The sequence below is a fragment of the Symphalangus syndactylus genome, chromosome 2 (genome assembly GCF_028878055.3).
Source record: "Symphalangus syndactylus isolate Jambi chromosome 2, NHGRI_mSymSyn1-v2.1_pri, whole genome shotgun sequence".
Classification (NCBI taxonomy): Eukaryota; Metazoa; Chordata; class Mammalia; order Primates; family Hylobatidae; genus Symphalangus; species Symphalangus syndactylus.
In genome coordinates this window covers 25,572,587-25,586,849 of record NC_072424.2, presented here as the reverse complement: position 1 = coordinate 25,586,849, position 14,263 = coordinate 25,572,587, and the positions used below count along the sequence as shown (strand labels likewise).

At 46.0% G+C, this 14,263-nt stretch overlaps 1 protein-coding gene across 2 annotated transcripts in view; it reads left to right on the top strand.

Annotated features, from left to right (window-relative positions):
* Positions 1-13,509, top strand: part of VTI1A (vesicle transport through interaction with t-SNAREs 1A) — a 464,064-nt gene extending 450,555 nt beyond the window's left edge. Inside the window, exon 9 of one of the 2 annotated variants that reach the window (XM_055249130.2) lies at positions 13,230-13,509. In XM_055249130.2, coding sequence (XP_055105105.2) covers positions 13,230-13,362 — 133 coding nt within the window. In that variant the 3' untranslated portion in view covers positions 13,363-13,509. The remainder of the gene's footprint in view (positions 1-13,229) is intronic. The other variant, XM_055249139.2, reaches the window with a different exon arrangement.
* Positions 13,510-14,263: the final 754 nt, after the last annotated feature.

The following is a 14,263-nucleotide window of genomic DNA, read 5'->3' as shown; positions in this document are numbered from 1 at the left end:
TACTCGAGAGGCTGAGGCAGGAGAATCGCTTGAATCCAGGAGGTGGAGGTTGCATGAACCAAGATCATGCCACTCCTTCCTGGGCGACAGAATGAGACTCCATCTCAAAAACAAAAAACAAAAAATACAGTACCTGTCTTACCCAACTCTGATAGCTGTGCGAAAGTTTGCTCAGTGTCATGATCAAAATAATGCTGCTGGAAACCCTAAACTCTTCATGGCTCACCACTGCCCACAGAATAAAGCCAGTGTCATTCATCACAGCGTGCAAATCTCCATGCCTATGTCTGTTCCTGCTGGCCTGTAACCACTTTGTTTCTCCCCATACTCACACACTCTGTTGCTGCCATTTGAATTATTTGCCGTTTCCCAAACTGTCTCGGATCTTCTCTCCATGGTTTTTCTCTCATTGGTCTCTTCCCTAACAAAGCCTTTTCCTGCCATCTCACCTTTTGGAAACCTTCATGGTGTAACTTAGATATCACATTCTCCAAATGGCTTCCCTAATCCCTTTAGCTGAAATTTAGACATATTTCCTTCTGGATGCTTAATACATTTTACTCGCGTTATAGGCATTGGGGCCAAGTCCATCAGCCTCACTGAGTAAGAACAAGCTTTATGAGACCAAGGATCAGTTTTTGTTCATTTGCATCTCCCATGGACCCTAACCTATGAAGCACTGTGTCTGCTCAATGTGTGTTGATAATCAGATATCTTAGCTTCAAGAAGCATAGTCCCCGTAGCACACTGTGGTGGTGTATTTCTTCCATGTTCTAGTGTCCTCCACAGTAGATAAGCAATGGTACTGACCCATACGTGGATGATGAACTGAATAGCTGCCATTATTGAGCGCTTATTCTGGGACAGGATCTGCACTAGCATACTCACATTTTGTCTAATTTATATCTCTCCACAGCCCTCTTGGTTATCTCCAGGATTTGCTTCATTTAACAGATGAGATACGGCAAGGACTGTTATGCATCGTCCCTTTCTTCCTGAGCAGCCAGCTAGAGCACACTTCCCAGATTCCCTTGCGGTTAGGTGAAACCATGTGACTGGTTCTGCCCAGTAGAATCTGAGGGGAAGTAGCATGTGCCACTTCCAACCCGGGCCCATAAAAACCTCCCCTGCAAAGCTCCTCGCTCTTGTTCTGCCAGTAGATGTAGAGGATCCAGCCAATGACCTTGAGGTCTAGAGGATGGGGGAGCCACCAAATGCAAAGAGCTTGGGTTCATGACTTACCTTCCAGAGGAGGTCACCTGCTGAATACTCCTGTGTTGAGCTGTAATACGATCATGAACTCAATTTCTATTGCATTTAGCCACAGATTTTAGTGTTTTTAATTGCAGCTGTTACATGAGGAAACTGAGGTTCAGTTTAAATGACTTTAGGCTGATTATATAATAAGTTAGTGGCAGAGGGCTATGATTTAACCCAAACCTAGCTGTCTCTGATTCCTGTGATTCTAATTACTATAATATACTGCCTCTTTGCTAAGGAGAAAAAAAAGCAAGCAAATGAAAACAAACTCCCTATGGGGGCAAACTCAGGATTTTCCAAACTGTGACTCTCCCTGGCTCTGGAATGTTGCACCCAGCAGAGTTTTGTGAGATTGCTGAATGGTTGCCTACTTTAAGGGAGTGGGGAGGCAAAGGGGAATGACGTGTGTTGATTCCCCACACATGCCAGGCACTTTACATACATGTTATTTCCCTTACTCTTCACAGTAACCCTCTGGGACAGTATTAATGCCACAGGCTCTGAGAAGCTAAGTAACTTGCTCGTGTTTCCGCGGTGAGGAAGTCACAACACTGAGATTTGAATTTATCTCCCTCTGATTCCAAGTCTAGTGCTGCTGCTTTTCGTTACCACCTCAAGGAAGATATCATTTCAGGGTCCGTTTCTTTTATTCCTTCACTAATTGATTCATTTAATCTTTATTGAGTGCCTGCTATGGGCCAGGCACTCTGCTGGTCTCCAGGGATCGGGGCCAGAATGAGGGTGAGGCAGGAAGGGCGCCTAAGGCACTGCATCTAAGGAGGCACTGGCTCTGAGGCACTCACCCTGAACTCCCACAGCCCTGAAAGTGAGTACCTTTTTAACTTCTGTGCCATAGGCACTTGGTTGACCCCACCCTAGTCCCATCCCTGAAGGAATAGTGAGCAAACCAGACCTGCACTCTGCCCTCAGAGAGCTGACAGTTCAGTAGCAGACATGCAAGCTAAGGAGATTCCAATTACCACAGCAGATCACCCCCAGCTTCCTCCTGGAAAAGCACCATCACCTTATTATGCTCACAGAGTCTATGGTCAAGAGCTCAGACAGGCCCAGAGGGCATGGCTTGTCTCTGTTCCACATGTTTCGGGAATCGGCTGGAAGATGTGCAACTTAGGGGTGATAAGGACAAGTGGGATCAACTGGAGTCACCTGGAGCTTTGTCACTCATGCATGTGGCATCTGGGCTGCGATGAGGGGAGGGTCAGGCTAAGCTGGGACTGTGCAGTGGAGCACTGCATGTGGCCTCCCCAGGTGGCCCCAGCTTCTCACAGCCTGGTGGCTGTGTCCCCAGGGGACACATTTCGAAAGGGAGCACCGAGAGAATGAGGGGCAGAGTCACAAGGTTTCATTTATATCTCGTACCCAATTGGTCAAAGCAGTCACTAGTCTGCCCAGGTCCAAGAGGAGGGGACAAAACCCCACCTTTCCATGGAAGGAATATCAAAGTATTGGTGACCATTTTAAAAATCATCACAATGACCAAAAAAAAATAATAATTTTTCTACAGAGGAAAGGAACATTGTTCTATGAAAGTGTGTAGCAGAGAACTGAACTGGTAATAGTAATATGCTTCATTCGTCCAACCACATTTATTGAGCACATACAAGGAATCAGGCTGTCAGCAGAGGGACTGGAATAACAGAGGCGCACAGGGGAGGAACAGTTCTGCCTGGGAAGGCAGCGCAGATCTGCCTTGCTTTGGTCTGTCTTTGTATGCAGCCATACAGGTGGTGCTGATCCATTACACGAAACTAGTTCAAATGTGTGTGTGAATCATGTCCTGAGCTCCTCCCTGTGCTTGTCTTGGGGAGGAGTTGAGGGTGACAAAGAAGGAGCAGTTCTTGACCCTGAGAACTTGGAGTTTGTGCTGTTAGTATCATCACCGCCATCATTATTATCAGGAACACACTGCAATGGATGATACCTTGACATCCTTAACAATCCCTTGCATTTCTGAAGTGTTATTGGTCAGGGTTCTCCAGAGAAATAGAACCAGTAGGAGATACAGACATGAATGGATGGCTAGCGAGATGATTGATTGATTTATTGATTGATAGATAGATAGAGGAAGCGATTTATTGTGGGACTTGGTGCATGCAATTTTGGAAGTCAAGAAGTCCCACAATCTGCTGTCTGCAAGCTAGAGAATCAGGAAAGCTGGTGATGTCATTTGGTCTGAGTCCAAAGGTCTGAGAGTCAGACAGCTAATGTGTAAGTCCTGGTCTGAGTCCGAAAGTCCGAAAACAAAGAGTTCCAATGTCCAAGGGCAGGAGAAGCATTGATGGCCCAGCTCAAGAAGAGAGTGAAATCCCTTCCTCTGCCTTTTTGTTCTATTCAGGCCATGTATTACATGATGCCATCTTCTTTACTCAGTCTACTGATTCAAATAGCTAAGCTTTTTGGAAACACTTTCACAGACACTCCTGCAAATAATGTTTTACAAGCTATCTGGGCATCCCTTAGCCCAGTCACATTCACACATAAAATTAACCATCTCGTGAACGGATCGTGGGTTCCAAAGCTCATTCACACTCCTTAGCTCACATGAAGCTCATCTCCAACCTCCAGGGCAGGAGGGTAAGCATCCCCCACACTCCCATTTTACAGATGCAGAAACTGAGCTCAGAGAGTTTAAACCAAGGGCATCCCCCAGATGGGAGAGCTAAGCATGGCCCCCAGACTCTGCACTGGCCTGTATCTGGAGGCTCTTTTTTTAATTCTCCGATTTTAACATCACCAATCATCAGACAAATGCAAATTAAAACCAAAATGAGATATCATCTTACACCAATCAGAATGGCTATGATTAAGAAGACAAAAAATAACAGATGTTGCCAAAGATGCAGAGAAAAGAGAACATTTATACCTTGACAGTGGGAATGTAAATTAATACAACCTCTATGAAAAATAATATGGAGATTTCTCAAAGAACTAAAAAAAGAACAACCATTCCATCCAGCAATCCCACTACTGGGTATCTCCTTGAAGGAAAAGAAATCATATCAAAATGATACCTGCACTTTTCTGTTTATCACAGCACTATTCACAATAAGAAAGATACAAAATCAACGTAAGTGTCCATCAACAGAGGACTAGATTTTTTTTAACGTTTTATATATATATATATATATATATATACACGTACGTGTATATATATACGTATATATACACGTACGTGTATATATATACGTATATATACACGTACGTGTATATATATATGTGTATATATACGTATATATACGTATGTGTATATATATATGTATATATACATATGTGTATATATATACGTATATATGTATATATACGTATGTATATGTATATACATACATATGTATATATACGTATATATATACATACGTATATACATATACACATACGTATATATATACATACGTATATACATATACACATACGTATATATATATATACATATATATACATACATATATATATACATACATATATATATACATACATATATATATACATACATACATATATATATACATACATATATATATATATATATATACACACACACATATATATATATATATATATATATATATACACACACACACAGTGGAATACTACTCAGCCACAAAGAAGGAATGAAATCCTGTCTTTTGCAGCAAAATGGATGGAACTGGAGGCCCATTAAGTGAAATAAGCCAGGCACAGACAAATACCACATGCTATCACTCATAAATGGGAGCTAAACAATGTGTACCCATGGAAGAAGAGTGTGGAATGATGGCCAATGGGGACTCAGAGAGGTGGAGCGGGTGGGAGTGGATGGATGATAGGAGGTTGCTTGGTGGGTGCAATGTGCATTGCTCCCATGATGGAGGTACTGAAGGCACTCACTTCACCACAATGCAATATGTCAATGTAGCAAACCTGCACTTGTACCCCATTAATATATACAAATAATTTTTTTAATTAAAAACTTCTTTAGCTCCTTTTCTACCAAATTCCTGTGTCTTCCTGCCATCTGTCAATCCTGATTTCCCTTTAGGGCCATCCATTTAGAAATAAACGGATAAGGCCAGGCACGGTGGCTCATGTCTGTAATACCAACACTTTGGGAGGCTGAGGCGGGTGGATCACCTGAGGTCAGGAGTTCGAGACCAGACTAGCCAACGTGGAGAAACCCCTTTTTTATTAAAAATACAAAAATTAGCCAGGCATGGTGGCGCATGCCTGTGATCCCAGCTACTTGGGAGGCTGAGGCAAGAGAATCACTTGAACCCGGGAGGCAGAGGTTGCACTTCAGCCTAGGTGTCAAGAGCGAAACTCCATCTCAGAAAAAAAAGAAAAGCAATGGATAAAGTCACCATGCAAAGCACTCACATATGCTAGCTCAGGTCATCTTCCCAACACTCTACAAGTGAGGTAGAATTATTATCATCTTCACCTTACAGATAGAGATAAACAGCTTAGGAAGTGACAGTGACTTTCCCAAGGTCACAGAGCAAGTAAGTAAGCTGTGGAGAAGAAACTGACCCCCCATCAGTTTGACTTGAAACCAACTTGGGTACTGCTGCCCATGGCTGCCCCTCCTCCAACCCAGCTCTTGCCGTAGGAGCCTTTGTCCCCAAAATGCTGGACTGAGATGGACGCTCGGTGACCCGGGTTAGGGTGCTCTGCCCTTGCCTAGGATGAGGTGAATATTCACTGTCATGACCAGCTTGGGGAAATCGGGCCTCGCTGACGTCATCAATTATGCATGGTCCTGGGCTAAGCCCCTGCGCCCTGGGACTTGGGGAAAGGTGCTTCCAGGGGGAGGGCAGCAGTGCGTTGAGTCACTTGCCTCTTGTTTAACTCTTTCCCTGCTGCCTCGACTCTGGAGGTGAGGTTTGGGCCTGGGGTTCTGTTTTGGGCGTCTCTGACAGGGCTTGTGTAGGGTAAGCCGTGTTTCCACCCCAGTCCGCTACCTCCACTTCAGGCCTCATTAGTGCCCGTAGCTCGGATTTACACAGATGTAAATCAGGTCATTAGCACCTCACGCTCTGGCAAGGAGGTGTGGCCAAAGGGAATTTAAGGGCAGCAGGGGGTGGGGGTGGGGAGCAAACTTTGAGCCCAGCTTAATGTTTAACCTCTCGGACAATGGGATTGTCAGGCTTCCCCACCTCTATTCCAGGCAGTTTCTTGGGGAAAGGGTCGATAAATACCCACAGATAACAGACGACGCTAGGTGGGTGGCAAGAAATGGATCGCTAAATTATACATCAGATGCAAGGTAGCTAGGTCGGGCCAATAGGAAGCAACTTCTCCAGGGAAAAGCTTCCAGAGCCCCCAGTTCTCTCCCTAACCACACTTTAGCTTTCCTTTGTCTGGAAAGAGAAGCTATTAAATGCCTCTTACCCCAGTGTTAACTCTTTGTGTGGGGGGAATCTGTAGGGAAGATAATTCTAGGAGCGGGGAAGAATGAGAAAGAGAGAAAGAGAAACAGACCCATTTCTGGTAAATAATTAACAACAAAAAATGTTTCCTTAAAAAAAAAGTGCCCAGCAGAACTTTCAACTTCTCCATTTTGGGAAGTCAAAAGTTTAACTGGGCGCCAGGCAGCTGATGCCAAGACAGGCTTCCAGCCATGTAACGCTGGCCATGCCTGAGCTTGGCTCTGGACCTCTCCTTCCTGAGGAGATGTGGCATCTGGGTGACAGCAATAGAGGGCCTCTAGCTTTCTTCCGGAGCCCCAGGCAGGGAGGCAGAAGCCTGGGGTCTGTCACCCTGGGTGTTTGGAATCCCCCCATAGGGCTTCACAGAAGCACAAGTATGTCATCAGGCTGATCCCAAGTCAAGACATAAGTAGCATCAGTTTGGGAATCACACCTGGGTCTCCATTCCAGCTTGGTAGTTACCTGCTGTGTGACTTCACACAAGTTACTTAACCTCTCTGAACCAGTTTACTTAGCTATAAAATGGAGTCAACAAAACTGCTTTGGGAGAGTTGTTGCCAGGGTTAGACACAGTACATGTCAGGGGTCAGCAAACTATGGCGTGTGGGCCAAATCTAGCAGGTGCCTGTTTTTGTCTCTTTATATAAAGCTTTTAAAACAGCCACCCCCTTTGAATGACTGATTGTCCATGGCTGTTTGCATGCTACAACAGTGGAGCTGAGTAGCAGAGCCCCTGTGGCTCTCAAAGCCTAAGGTATTTACCTGTTAGCCCTTTGCAGAAAATGTGGCTGACCCTGGGATATGTAAAGATGCAGCTTGGTGCTTCAGAAAAGTTCAAAATGTGGAGGAAGCGGTGGTTAGTGTCATTAATATAATCCCAGGCTATTCCACACCTTGTCGGTCATTCTTTAATCTGGGAAGTGTGACTCTTGCGTCCCTTGTGTATTTTGCTGCTCATAGATCCTGCCTCCACTCACACTCTAAGTACTGGTAATTACATTTGGGACAGGGGCTTTTCTATGCTCCTGAGTGTGCAGGAGATGCTAATGATAGCACCTCTTGCCCTTGTTAGGACTAGACAGGCCTCCACCCTGGGTGGCAACCTATCTTTGACCCCTACTCTTCTCACCAGCCCACCCAGTCCACCTCCAAGGTCTGTGGACACTTTTTTTTTTTTTTTTTTGAGACAGAATCTTGGTCTTGTCTTCCAGGTTGGAGTGCAATAGTGCAATCTCGGCTCACTGCAACCTCTGCCTCCCGGGCTCAAGCAATTCTCTTGCCTCAGCCTCCCGAGTAGGTGGGATTACAGACACCCACCATCTTGCTTGGCTAATTTTTTTTTTTTTTTTGTATTTTTAGTGGAGACGGGGTTTCACCATGTTGGGCAGGCTGGTCTCGAACTCCTGACCTCAGGTGATCCACCCACCTCAGCCTCCCAAAGTGCTAGGAATAGAGGCATGAGCCACTGTGCCTGGCTGGTATGTGGACTTTAACTCCTTCACTGGGCTTAAGTGATTGGTGTCACGGAAGAAAAATGAGTTTTGGCATTAAACACACCAGCATTTGTTTTTGGTTTTGCTTTTATTTCTTTATTTGAAATGGGGTCTCCCTCTGTCACCCAGACTGGAGTGCAGCAGCATGATTGCAGTTTACCGCAGCCTCAACCTCCCAGGCTTCAGTGACCCTCCTACCTCAGCCGCCCAAGTAGCTGGGACTACAGGCAGGATCCACCATGCTTGGCTAATTTTTGTATTTTTGTAGAGACAGTGTTTTACCATGTTGCCCAGGCTGGTCTCAAACTGCTGGGCTCAAGCGATCCACCTGCCTTGGCCTCCCAAAGTGCTGGAAATACAGGCGTGAGCCACCGCACCAGGCCTAGACCTACATTCAAATCCCAATTTGGCTCCTTCTACCCTCAGCAAGACCCTGGGCAGGTATGACCTTGATCAAACACGCCCCATATTCCCCTGGCTCACCTTCAAGGTCACCTGCCATTCCCTGTGCCTGCTGACAGTCTCCACCCTCAAGTGCCCAGGGTCTCACCTTGGTTCCAAAGAGATCTTGCTCAGTCTTGAGCAGGGCAAGCACAGTGCCCTAGATTTAACCCCTCCAGAGAAGGCATCCCCCAAAGAGGGCCAGAGGCTTTTGGCTAAGCATCTCAGCTTCCTCGTCCCTTTGGGGACAGGAGATGACACAAGGCAATGATTCCTCAGAAGGCCCCCAGCAGGATGAAGCCTCAGTTGTCCATAACAGCACCTGCAATGTCTCTTCCTTCCCTACTCCTTCACTGGTGCTTCCTGGGATCGCCTTCTGAATAAACTACCTGCTCCCAAATCCTCCCAAATGCTAAGCTCTATAAGCCTCAGTTTTCCCAATGGTAAAAGGGGGCTGGCAACATCTGCCTCGTAGGGTTGTTAATGAGTGAGAATATGTAATAATCCTTGCAGTGGAAAAATCCAAAAGTGCATCTGTTCTCTCCCTGAGCCCATGTCTACTATGTGCTGTATAAAATGAGGTGGGTGTTTATGAAGTCTTATAATCTTATGACCACCATGGGTTAGTAGCCAGTGCACAAAGGCTAAGGTTTGGAGAATATGCGTTACATGGTTGCGTCAGTACTTAGGTTCTTACTGGGGCTCCCATGACAAATGAAAAATGGCTACTATAGAAAAGAAAGGAAATGGAAGTCTCCATCTAGGTGAGAAGACAAATACACTATTCATTTGTCAGAAAGATTTCAGGTCCTTTCAGAAGTAGCATGAAAGAGCAGAGAGTTTGAATCTTGGCCCCATCACCTAATAGCTGTGTAAATGTGAACAATTTACTTGATCTTGCTGAGCCTGTTTTCTAAATTGCAAAATTGTAATGATAATTTAAATAATATCAGTAACCCCTTCGAGTAGAGGCAGTTCCATTGTGGGTAAGAAATGAATGATATGGTCTTTGCTTTCCAAGATCTTAGAATCTCACTGGGAGATAGGGCCAGGCAGGTGGCTCACGCCTGTAATCTCAGCACTTTGGAAGGCCAAGGCAGGTGGATCACTTGAGGTCAGGAGTTCGAGACCAGCCTGGGCAACATAGTGAAACCCCTGTCTCTACTAAAAATACAAAAATTAGCCAGGCATGGTGGTGTGCACCTGTAATCCCAGCTACTAGGGAGGCTGAGGCAGGAGAATTGCTTGAACCCGTGAGGCAGAGGTTGCAGTGGGTTGAGATCATGCCACTGCACTCCAGCCTGGGCGACATAGCAAGACTCCATTTAAAAAAAAAAAGAATCTCATTGGGAGATAAGATCAGACACAGGAATAGCAGAAGCAGAGCATGACTGGATCCTTGGCCAGCAATATTTACTGAGCACCTGCTATGCACTAGACAATGAAATGCAGGTGCTTGCTAGAGGTGGTCACAGGAGACTCTCCCTCTACCAGTATTCATCTTATAAGCCACCTTTCTTTCTTTCTTTTTCTTTCTTTCTTTTTTTTCTTTCCTTCCTTCCTTCCTTCTTCCTTCCTTCCTTCCTTCTTCTTCCCTCCCTCCCTCCTTTCCTTCCTTTTCCTCTTCCTCCCTGTCTCCCTCCTTCCCTTCCTTCCTCACTTCTGTCTTCTCTCTCTTTTTCTCTTCTTTTCACCCATATTCTTTCATTCCTTCCTCTCTAAATTTGTTTTTCCCTCCTTCTCTGTCAGCACCATAGACCTCCAACCAGCGACATTACTTGATCTCAGGGGAGCTGCAGGTCCAGATGATCCCAAGCCCTGGAGATCCCATCCATCCTTCAGGGTAAACTGGGAGCATCTTCTTCCACCCCCAGAGTATTTGAATTTGAATGGAAGGAGGAGCATCATAACCACTGAATGCATCAAATATCTCTGAGCCCCATTATAGGTAAGGTTCTCTACAAATAGCAGTATGCTGGAACCAGCTCATACTAGCTTCTAGGAAACAATTATTAAGTTTTCAGGATTTTTTTCTTAAATTTATTTGTTATTATTATTATTATTATTAGAGACAGAGTCTTGCTCTGTTAACCAGGCTGGAGTACAATGGCGGGATCTCAGCTCACTGCAACCTCCACCTCCCGGGGTCAAGGGATTCTCCTGCCTTAGACTCCCAAGTAGCTGGGGTTACAGGTGCACGCCACCACACCCGGCTAATTTTTTTGTATTTTTAGTAGAAACGGGGTTTCACCATGTTGGCCAGGCTGCTCTCGAACTCCTGACCTCAGGTGATCCGCCTGCCTCAGCTTCCCAAAGTAGTGAGATTACAGGTGTGAGCCACTGTGCCCAGCCTTTTAATTTATTTTTTATTTTTTGAGACAGTTTTCCTCTGTCATCCAGGCTGGAGAGCAGTGGTACACTCTCAGCCCACTGCAACCCTTGCCTCCTGGGCTCAAGCGAGTCTCATGCCTCAGCCTCCCGAGTAGCTGGGATTACAGTCATGCACCACCATGCCTGGCTAATTTTTGTATTTTTTAGTAGAGACAGGGTTTCACCATGTTGGCCAGGCTGGTCTCAAACTCCTGGCCTCAAGTGATCTGCCCACCTCAGCCTCCCAAAGTGCTGAGATTATAGGTATGAGCTATCATGGCCAGCAAGTTTTCAGGAATTTCTGAAGTGGCCGATGTCACATTGGTAGCTTGAAGTCAGCCATGATGGGACTATTTACACTACTGAAATTGGCAACTGCTACAAATCAGAAATTTATTTCCTCAGAGAGCTGGTTGTTAAACATTTACCAGCACACCACTTCATAAAATATAGGTTATACAAGAGAGACAGAGATGTGTAGAAACACACCCTGCCTTCAAGGAGCTACATAGGAGGTGAGATGATGATGTTGAGAATGTTGCTGATTTACAGTCAAGAAATGAAAGTTCAAGTTTCAGCAGAGTCACCCAGGGCAGGTCATTTTCTTTCTCTGGAACTCAGATTTCTATCTGTTAAATGGGAATTAGGTAATATCTCCCTGCCTTTTTCACTGGGTTTTTAGGGAATTCACCAAAAATGATACACATGAAATAAAACCCATTGGGGCCAGGCACGGTGGTTCCTGCCTGTAATCCCAGCACTTTGAAAGGCTGAGGCAGGTGGATCACATGAGGTCAGGAGTTTGAGACCAGCCTAGCCAACATGGTGAAACCCCATCTCTACTAAAAATACAAAAAAATAACCAGGTGTAGTGGCATGCATCTGTAATCCCAGCTACTCAGGAGGCTGAGGCACAGGAATCTCTTGAACCTTGGAGGGAGAGGTTGCAGTGAGCTGAGATGGCACCACTGCATTCCAGCCTGGGCGACAGAGTGAGACTTTGCCAAAAAAAAAAAAAAAAAAGGGCGGGGGGGTGGGTGTGGAATTATGTAACATCTCTCTGCCTTTCTTACTGGGTTATTAGGGAATTCACCAAAAATGATACATATGAAAGAAATCCCATTGGGATCTATACTGGGCTGTTCCAATCATAGAAACATCCAGAAGGCACAAGACTTCACCTGAGTGCCCCCAAGAAGGGATTTAACCACACACAGGACCACCCTGATGAACTATTAGAAGCCAAGAGAAGCAACAATTGAGTTTTATGTCCCCTGGTTAGACTAGAAGCAGCTTGTCAGCCGGGCCCTGTCTGCTTTTTCTTTGTGCCCTTCACCAAGTGTAACACAGGATTGTGATCCTAAGGAATAAACAGGTGGTTTAGGGAGCAGGCCTGGGGGCACCTGTGGTGAGTCCACCCACAAAGGCTGTGCTATGAATGGAGGCAGAGATAGTTCTGACTTCTCCAATCCACTGCAAAGAGGCTGTTGGGGCTGTGTGCAGGTATCTGAATGATGAAATGGAATGTCCTTGATGGATAAGGAGCAATAACTACTGCAAGCACATGACTTGGACTGGGATCTTTTTTAAAAATGTTAATCTAGGCTGGGTGCGGTGGCTCACGCCTGTAATCCCAGCACTTTGGGAGGCCAAGGCGGGCAGATCACGAGGTCAGGAGATCGAGACCATCCTGGCCAACATGGTGAAACCCCGTCTCTACTAAAAATACAAAAATTAGCTAGGCATGCACCTGAAGTCCCAGCTACTTGGGAGGCTGAGACAGGAGAATCACTTGAACCCAGGAGGCGGAGGTTGCAGTGAGTTGTGATCATGCCACTGCACTCCAGCCTGGCGACACAGCGAGACTCCGTCTCAAAAGAAAAAATAAAAAATTGTTAATCTAAAGAACAAGGTAAGGGTGACTCGCTTTGTAGCCTGGGGGCTTCTCCTTGGGCCACTGGTGGAGCATCATGCTGAAGGTCTCCTCGTCAGCCAGTTGTCCCACTCACATTCTCCCAGCATCCCAGCCTCACCTCCTGCACCCTCCCTGTTATTCTTCCTCCCTCCATGACAGTCCAAGGCATTTATACTTGGAGCCACCCACTCTGTAGCATAATTGCAGGAAAGTATTTGTATCTTTTTCTCTAATGATTTAATGGTCTGTCTTCCCAACCACACTGTAAAACCCTGGAGGGCATAGAATATTGTCAATTGTATCTGTTTCTCCTGTGCTTCTTATTAGTACCCTGGAAGTGCTCAGTACATCATACGAGCCAGAGTGCTGGCCAGGAATGAGACCACGCTTTGCCTGTTGGGCACCGCATCTCCAGGGAACTCAGAGGCATCTCCAGGAAACTCAACACCTGAATATGTGAGCTGGTCCCTTACAACAATCCAATGAAGCAGAGGTGTGAGCAGATCCTTTTTACAGGTAAGGAAACTGAGGCACAAAGAGGTTGACGGCACACTTGCTCCAAAGCGCAGGTAAGCAGCAAAGCCAGAATGCAACGTTTGGTCTATCTTAAAATCCTGTGCGCAGTGGCTCCTGCCTGTAATCCCAGCACTTTGGGAGGCCAAGGTGGGCGGATCACAAGGTCAGGAGTTTGAGACCAGCCTGACCAACATGGTGAAACCCCGTCTCTACCAAAAATACAAAAATTAGCCGGGCGTGGTGGCACGTGCTTGTGGTCCCAGCTACTTGGGAGGCTGAGGCAGGAGAATCACTTGAACCCAGGAGGCGGAGGTTGTAATGAGCCGAGATCGCACCACTGCACTCCAGCCTGGGTGACAGAGTAAGACTCTGTCTCAAAACAAACAAACAAACCCGTGGTCTTAACATCTATGTTATTAGGCAACACTGAGGAAAAGCTGTGAGTTTACTGAGTGAGTAGTACTATGGTGTTATCCAACTTAAACAATTGAAGAACCGAGGCAGTCAGTGGTTAAGACAACCTGCCCACGTTGTTGCAGGCACCTGGGACCTGCTGGGAAGGTCTTGGATGGTAGATCTCTGCAGGGAGTGTGAACTGCCAAGGGCTGCCGCGTCTAGAAGAGAGGGCCTGGAAGGCGCTGGAGTCTCGGATGAACAGCTCTCTAGTAAGGGCAGACAAGATGATGGTAGAAAGACTTTAGGCTCCGAAGGCCACCTCCATCCTCTTCGTAGGTTTGCCCTTAAGCCCAGTGTGACTGGGTGTAAACCTCCATTTCAGGTCTGTTTTCCTTTCTTCCTTCCCTTTTGCTCATCCTTGTACAGAGCCCAGTATTTTTGGTGTGTTG